Source organism: Biomphalaria glabrata, chromosome 13 (assembly GCF_947242115.1).
Source record: "Biomphalaria glabrata chromosome 13, xgBioGlab47.1, whole genome shotgun sequence".
NCBI lineage: Eukaryota > Metazoa > Mollusca > Gastropoda > Planorbidae > Biomphalaria > Biomphalaria glabrata.
In genome coordinates, this window is record NC_074723.1 from 23,624,081 (window position 1) to 23,632,621 (window position 8,541).

Here is an 8,541-nt window from a genome sequence, read left to right on the forward strand (position 1 = left end):
CTTTTCTCTATTCTTGTATCTCCCTCCTTCCCTCCCTTTGTAGAGAATTCTCACTTCTCAAGTAGTTCAACACAAACTTTTATTTTGTTACAGACAGTTCCGGAAACTGGAGTATCTGAACTCACGTGGTGTTATGTGGGACAGACGGGAAGACAATGACGGAATGACCTAGACAAACAAAAAATAGTATGATACTGTTTCAGAGTTACTTGTGATGTAAACTACCATTGCAATTTGTTGCAGTATGTTCAACTTTTATAATTAGCAGAAACATTTCACTAGCTCTGACTTCTATCTTAGAGACATGGATTTGCGTATTCATGTCTTCTCTTCTAGGTCAGATGGTATTCACAGTAACTTGTACTATAGCATGTTCATTTCTTAAATTTATCCAGATTTTGTTTTACCTTTTTTTCTCTGAGTCTCTAAATCCTATCGTTAAACTTTTTAAAACCACGATAGGATTTAAACTCTCTCCCTTCACTGAAATGAGGTGAATGGGTGTTTAATCAAATTCATAAAAAATGTATTTAGAAGGGTCAAAGAGCTACTGTGACTTCATAGTAACAATCGGGTTTGTTTTTTGACTTCATAGTAAAAGTCGGGTTCTTGTGACTTCATAGTAATAGGATTTCTTTTTTACTAGTATTGAGTTAATTTGATATGTGTGAGGTCATGCTTTAATATACTGACATTTTTCGTTCAATAAATTGTAAGCCTGGTTTTTAAAAGTCGACTTTATCTTGTTTCTGGTCCTCCTCTGGGCGAGTCTGGCAAACCTATTGAACACTGTCACTCAAACCTATTGAACACTGTCACTCAAACCTATTGAACACTGTCACTCAAACCTATTGAACACTGTCACTCAAACCTATTGAACACTGTCACTCAAACCTATTGAACACTGTCACTCAAACCTTTATATGGTCCACCTACTTTTGGCAGGAAATGTAGCTCAATATCTTTGATGTTTAAGGTGCATCCTGAAAATGGTGGCAGGAGAGAATGCCCTGCATGATGCCAGGACATCCGCACTATTACCATTAGTAGACGCGTGTGCTGGCTGCTGTGGAGTAAACTTCTACAAGAGATGAGGGCAGGAGAGATGCAGGTCGTCCACTGATGTAAGGGTGACATGAAGCATTTTGAAATTAACACCAGCAGAGGAAGCATAAAGATATAAACACATCAGAAGCATGAGAAAAATTCGAAAAAAATCTGAAAAACTGCAGCGTGTGGTAATGTCAAATACCTGTGACCGTGATATGTACCAGCGATTGGCCTCCCATCAGAAGTTTGGAAAAGATATTATATACAGACGTAAAATGTCCCAGATAGATGAATGAGATGAGATCTATACACTGTAGGCGTGTGTATATATTTCGTTACATTCCCCCCCCCCCAAGCAAACATCTGTCTGTGTGCGTGCCCTCATCAGCCTCGTCTCTTATTAGTGCAACGAGATTACCGCCGACATTCAATTCTGATAAACAGCTATCATCATTTATCACGTCTTCTGTGGCAGACGTAGTGGGCTGATCCTGGTGTCAACATGACTTGGCTCATTCATTGGATCTGTTAGCATCCTGGAATCTGTGACCTACCATTTCGTGTTGATCTCGTACAAGTGTACAATGACCCTTTGGAGAGAGAGAGAGAGACAGAGAAAAAAGCAAACATATTTATACAACTGCACTTCCTTGAGCTAATGAGATTGAGACTAAAGGTGCGCGCCAAAAACTCGTTAGCTAACGAATTACAGAAAGGAATAATCTTGAAATGTATTATTGCCCTTGTTTGTCTAAGTTGTAATAAAGTTTTGTGAATAGTGTTGCTTGCCTTGTCCCACAAACAATTAATGTATATAAATATATATACACGAATGCCCAGGGCTGGAGTGGAAGTCCTGGGAAGGATTATTGTGGGAAGCTCCCACTTATTTTTCAAGACATTAATTTAAACTCTGCTATTAATAAATACAAGTAATTTGAAACATATTTGAAGATAATAAATGTACTCATAAATTTAGAATTGAATATAGTAAATAATTATTTTTTTTTAAATTTAAACAGCTTAGAAAAATACAAAAAAGTTTACGACCATAAGCTTTCTCTACATTCAATCCATCAAATCCGAATAAATAGGTTTAATTTAATTTTTACAGAACAAGTAAATAAATAGCTCTAAATGTGAGAGAAGAAATGTATTTTAGAGATTAAATAATGTCATTGCCTAATTAAAGGTAAACCAATATTTAAAAAAAAAATATATATATACATTCTTGTTTTTTAATTTTAGCTTTCTGAAATCACATTGTAATGCTAGAAATTTGAGTCGTAAACTAAATTTTAGATATGATTATCTATATTATAAAAGCAACAAATCTTGTGTTCTGGAGTTGTTGTTTACACATAGTTAAAACGTTTCAAAATGTGAAATATAGATTTAGGCTCAAATCATACTTTCGAATATCGACACATGTTACAAATGACGTATCCATCTGTCAAAAACAAAAGCGCCATTTTCATCAATTTGACTTCATTTTGTCTACGAATTTGTGTGGAAAAAAAACTCCATTTCTAAACATGTTTATCATTTGATGAAATTTTAAAAATCAATAGAAACCTAAAGTTACTAGTTTAGTTTTGACAATGAAGAAATCACATTCACAATAAATCATGAATAGGAAAATGGTCGCTATCGATTGTCTAAAGGTATTGATCAAGATCTATTGTTGAAAGGGTTTTTTTTGTTGTTGTTGAGTGTAGACATTGAGTTTAGACTGTTTTTGAGTGTAGAAATTGAGTTTAGACTGTTTTTGAGTGTAGACATTGAGTTTAGACTGTTGCTGAGTGTAGAAATTGAGTTTAGACTATTGTTGAGTGTAGACATTGAGTTTAGACTGTTGTTGAGTGTAGAAATTGAGTTTTGACTGATGTTGAGTGTAGACATTGAGTTTAGGCTTTGTTGAGTGTAGACATTGAGTTTAGACTGTTGTTGAGTGTAGACATTGAGTTTAGACTGTTGTTGAGTGTAGAAATTGAGTTTAGACTGTTGTTGAGTGTAGACATTGAGTTTAGACTGTTGTTGAGTGTAGACATTGAGTTTAGACTGTTGTTGAGTGTAGACATTGAGTTTAGACTGTTGTTGAGTGTAGACATTGAGTTTAGACTGTTGTTGAGTGTAGACGTTGAGTTTAGACTGTTGTTGAGTGTAGACATTGAGTTTAGGCTGTTGTTGAATGTAGACATTGAGTTTAGACTGTTGTTGAGTGTAGAAATTGAGTTTAGGTTGTTGTTGAGTGTAGAAATTGAGTTTAGGCTGTTGTTGAGTGTAGACATTGAGTTTAGACTGTTGTTAAGTGTAGAAATTGAGTTTAGACTGTTGTTGAGTGTAGAAATTGAGTTTAGGCTGTTGTTGAGTGTAGAAATTGAGTTTTGACTGTTGTTGAGTGTAGAAATTGAGTTTAGGCTGTTGTTGAGTGTAGACATTGAGTTTAGACTGTTGTTGAGTGTAGAAATTTAGTTTAGACTGTTGTTGAGTGTAGAAATTGAGTTTAGACTGTTGTTGAGTGTAGAAATTGAGTTTAGACTGTTGTTGAGTGTAGAAATTGAGTTTAGGCTGTTGTTGAGTGTAGAAATTGAGTTTAGGCTGTTGTTGAATGTAGACAATAAGTTTAGACTGTTGTTGAGTGTAGACATTGAGTTTAGACTGTTGTTGAGTGTAGAAATTGAGTTTAGGCTGTTGTTGAGTGTAGAAATTGAGTTTAGACTGTTGTTGAGTGTAGAAATTGAGTTTAGACTGTTGTTGAGTGTAGAAATTGAGTTTAGGCTGTTGTTGAGTGTAGAAATTGAGTTTAAACTGTTGTTGAGTGTAGAAATTGAGTTTAGGCTGTTGTTGAGTGTAAACAATAAGTTTAGATTGTTGTTGAGTGTAGACATTGAGTTTAGACTGTTGTTGAGTGTAGAAATTGAGTTTAGGCTGTTGTTGAGTGTAGAAATTGAGTTTTGACTGTTGTTGAGTGTAGAAATTGAGTTTAGGCTGTTGTTGAGTGTAGACATTAAGTTTAGGCTGTTGTTGAGTGTAGACATTAAGTTTTGACAGTTGTTGAGTGTAGAAATTGAGTTTAGGCTGTTGTTGAGTGTAGACATTAAGTTTAGACTGTTGTTGAGTGTAGACATTAAGTTTTGACAGTTGTTGAGTGTAGAAATTGAGTTTAGGCTGTTGTTGAGTGTAGACATTAAGATTAGGCTGTTGTTGAGTGTAGACATTAAGTTTTGACAGTTGTTGAGTGTAGAAATTAAGTTTAGGCTGTTGTTGAGTGTAGACATTAAGTTTAGACTGTTATTGAGTATAGACATTAAGTTTAGACTGTTGTTGAGTGTAGACATTCAGTTTAGACTGTTGTTGAGTGTAGAAATTGAATTTAGGCTGTTGTTGAGTGTAGACGTTGAGTTTAGGCTGTTGTTGAGTGTAGAAATTGAGTTTAGGCTGTTGTTGAGTGTAATTATAATCCTCATCTTTGAAATCCCTCTCCCCTTTTGTCTTCATTTACATTAAACATTGTTCTTTTTTTTACAAAGGGATTCTTTTATCCATTGTATGCTACATGTGTGTTTTGTTTACGATCTGTAGGGCGCGCTGATCTGTGGTGGCGTTAGACACCCCTAGACCGTAACGTCATCAATACAAAATTTATTTAATAATTTATTGTTTTTAATTGAACAAACCTCCCAGAGCCCCATCAAAATGGTGGCCTTTCTCAGCGGCGCGTAAAACATTAATATTAGTATTTAATATAATATTAAACGTACAAATCGTAAAACTACAAGATTGCAAAGACTTGCTGTTAATCGATTGTTGTATGTGTAACTATTTGTATTAATTATTGTAAATGCGGTTTATGTCTGGGCTTTGTTTCTTGTTACAAGCTGGTAAATAGGAGCATGGCTAGCAAACATCAGAACTCAGATTGGCCGCCATATGAAAATTATCCTAAATTATATTTTCAGAAAATAAGTTGTCTTCATAGTTCAATTGATTTGATGTTTATTCTTTTATTGTTAATATAAGTTGGTTAAGAGGTCATGGTTTCAAAACTTCTATGTACTCTAGTTGGCACACAAACATTACTAGCAAGAGAATAGTGTCTGTCTACTCTCACTTTGTTCTGTCAGCCTGTACCGTCCCCTGCAGGCAGGGTGTCAGCCACATAAATAGTGACTAATTAAACGTGGCCGGCAGGTGATATTATTTGTTATAGGAATGAGGTCATCAATCTCACAAGGAGGCTGAATTGGCAGACACAGAAACACAGATTTTTACACAAAAACTGAGGGGAAGGGGCAAAAACTAATCAAATTTGTTTATAAGAACTATATGAATATGTGTGAGTGTGTGTGTGTGAGAGAGTGCGTGTATGTGTGCTGTTAATGTAGTGCTTGTGAGTGTCAATAGACTTGCGTAGGCTTCCAGAGCTAATGAAAAATAGCTTGTAAAAAGATAGACAGACACAGATAAATAGATGGATGGATAGATGAGCAGACAGACAGACAGATAGACAGACGGGCAGATATATATATATATATATATATATATATATATATATATATATATATATAGATAGATAGATAGATAGATAGATAGATAGATAGATAGATAGATAGATAGATAGATAGATAGATAGATAGATAGATAGATAGATAGATAGATAGATAGATAGATATGTTTCAAATGGAAACGTTTGCCTAGACTAAATATTTCAACATAAAGATACATGAAAATTATTAACTCATTGGAAAGTTTCTTTGTATTTTTAACGGCCCCCGTTTTGTGTGTTCTGTATGTCTGTCCGTCTCGTGGCTATTTTTTTCCTCCAAGCGTATTCTTGTATTCTTAGTATTCTTAGATGCACAAACGCATTCTTTTGACGTCTATCGGTAAACAAGGTGGTGATAATCACGTCCTACGTATTTCATATGTCAATCTATACTAGTCATGCATGTTGATCAGTGACTTAAACTCTGCTAAGTCGTTGGTTTTCCTGGCTGATTCAGGCAACCCATTCTATTCTCTAATGGCATTAGGGAAGAAAGAGCACTTGTACGAATATGTCATAGCACACGGACTGGCTATATGGGCATTTAGGCACTCAAATGGCACGCATTAAATTGTTAAAGGTTTTATAATATTCTCAAATATTTGTGGCTATATAAGCGTCATGTTAAAAACATCTTTATAGACTATAGTACTAATTGAATCTAAAACATTTTTTTGAAGTAATAGCCTTCATTCGTAGACAAGTGCTATTACTAGGCTTCATTCTTTTAGTCGTACAAATATAGCGATTAAAAAGCAACATAAGGTTCATATTTCTCATAACGATATAGAGCATGCATACAGTTATCGATATATTGTAAAAAAAAATAGCATAATGATTTTGAGACGAGATAGGCCTATAATGGGAGGCCTATAATATTATACACAATTTATGGGCTGTACTGTATAGAAATGCCTGGGCCGATTTTGACATCCAGTCCGCCCCTGGTATATATATAAGTTTTGTCAATAAATAAATAATCCATATGTTCCAATGAAATCGAGTTGAATGGGATCAGATCGGAAACAGATGTGTCAAATGTGATCGAATCGGATCTGATCGTATCCAATAGGATCGGATAGACCTATCAATTTTGATCCCAATAGAAATTGATCGGATCGGATTGATCGAATCGGATCCAGTAGGATCGGATCTGGTCTGATCAAATTTTATTTGATCGGATCCTCTATCAACTTCGTTGCCAGTTTCGGGAATGTCCAGACTTCCATCCAGCCAACATTTAACTTGCAACTTTTAACTCGAAGAGAGTGCAAGCTAATAAGTAGGAATTGAAAAATTAAACGAAACGCGACATAGAATAAGCCTAATAAGCTTTATTATCTTGGCGGAAGCATTTTTTTTTTTTGTTCTTTCCATTTTAAGCTTTAGACAACACATAAAATAACATAGATCACTCAAAGTTACCCTAGCTCAATAATCACAAATAAACCCTCGGGTCAATTTGGAATATACAAAAGTTGGTTTTTACTTTATAATTTAATTGTAATAGGAACAATATAATATCATATATTTTATTTTTAAGTGTATCATCTTTGAGATAGTAAAAGATAAAATGATAAAGTGGTTTTTGTTGTTTTGTTTGAAAGGGCCTGAGGGAGGTTCTGCTCGAAGAGAATTTAGAAAAGGTCATCAGAGTTAAAGATTTTTTTATTATTTAGTGATAATATTTTGACATAGCGAAGCAAAGATTTTACGTTTTGAAATGTGGCATAGATTACGTTCCTCGATTTTTCCCTATTAAACTCAATTATACACCAACGTAATGTTAATAAGGTTACAAAGACAGTTTGTGTGGAAACACAAACTGAAAATCAGCCCCCGAAGTGGTCCACCCAGGCAGGTAAAAAGGCAGGTTTCAATATTATCAGTATGAAATTCTATCAAAGACAAATGACAGAAAATAATGGAGAAAAAAGGTTAACAGATCTCGTGTGGTGCCCCATCGGCCCAGCGGACCAAAGGATAGTTGAAAGTGAATGTGAAGTTAGATGTGAACCTGGCCTAACTGATGTATTATAATGAATATCTAATTGATCTAATTGTTTGGAGTAGGATAAATCTCTTATTCCTCAAGAATAAAACATTTCCGTAAAAAAATGTTTTTTTTTTTTTTTTTGGTTAGGTATGATTGGCCTGTTGTATATTTCAGTTCACGCGATAATATGAAAAACTACTTATTAATTGTTGTTTTAAATTATGTTTGACTTATATGAATACTTATTATATTTTTCTCTTTAAAAAAATAATAACCATTTATTTCTTTTGTAAATATATATTTAGTATATTAGAACTTACATAACTTAACAATACAAACATAAAAAAAATTTTGACAAAAAAAATCTTCAACCGTTTGCATAAATGTGTTAAAAATATGGTAAATGTATGCCTCCACTAATAAAAAGCCTCACCTGTATGTTACTATTAATAGTAAATAGTTGTAAAAGTGGTGTATTTTTATGAAAAAACTACTTGCATAAGTGATTTAGAAAATTAGAATTTTCGCTTTCAGAAAAGTAAAAAGTAGCCGTTACATCAGAACTTTGAATGGTCTAAAATATTGTTATGTCGGATTTTCACTATATTTTCTAGTTTACGAGATCTAAGCGGGACGGACAGACGGACGGACAGACAGGCCACACAAAACTAATAGCGTCTTTTCCCCTTTCGGGTGCCGCTAAATATAGGATTTGAGAATTAATCTTTCATAAGAGACTTATTAGTGACTTGGTTGTTTGCACGACACTAAAGTCAGAAACAAACATCCGGAGGAAAAGCTCCCGTCGCCTCAGCGTGGCGCCTCCGTGGAAACGTCCGCCCGGTAAAGCGGAAAGGCTAAGAAAGAGAACAAACATGGCCTCCTGTGAGCTACCACTGTGTGCTCTAGAGAGTGTGTTGCACATGGTGAGGAGGTGAGAAAGGCC

General features: G+C 34.6%; 1 protein-coding gene across 1 annotated transcript; it reads right to left on the reverse strand.

The window, feature by feature from the left end:
- Positions 1-3,357: 3,357 nt before the first annotated feature.
- LOC106075528 (transcription factor kayak-like) lies at positions 3,358-4,551 on the reverse strand. Its single transcript, XM_013236450.2, has 2 exons — positions 4,360-4,551; positions 3,358-4,251 (listed from the first exon to the last, which is right to left on the reverse strand). The coding sequence occupies exons 1-2, from the start codon at positions 4,549-4,551 to the stop codon at positions 3,358-3,360; spliced, it is 1,086 nt and encodes a 361-aa protein (XP_013091904.2).
- Between the last annotated feature and the right edge of the window lie 3,990 nt (positions 4,552-8,541).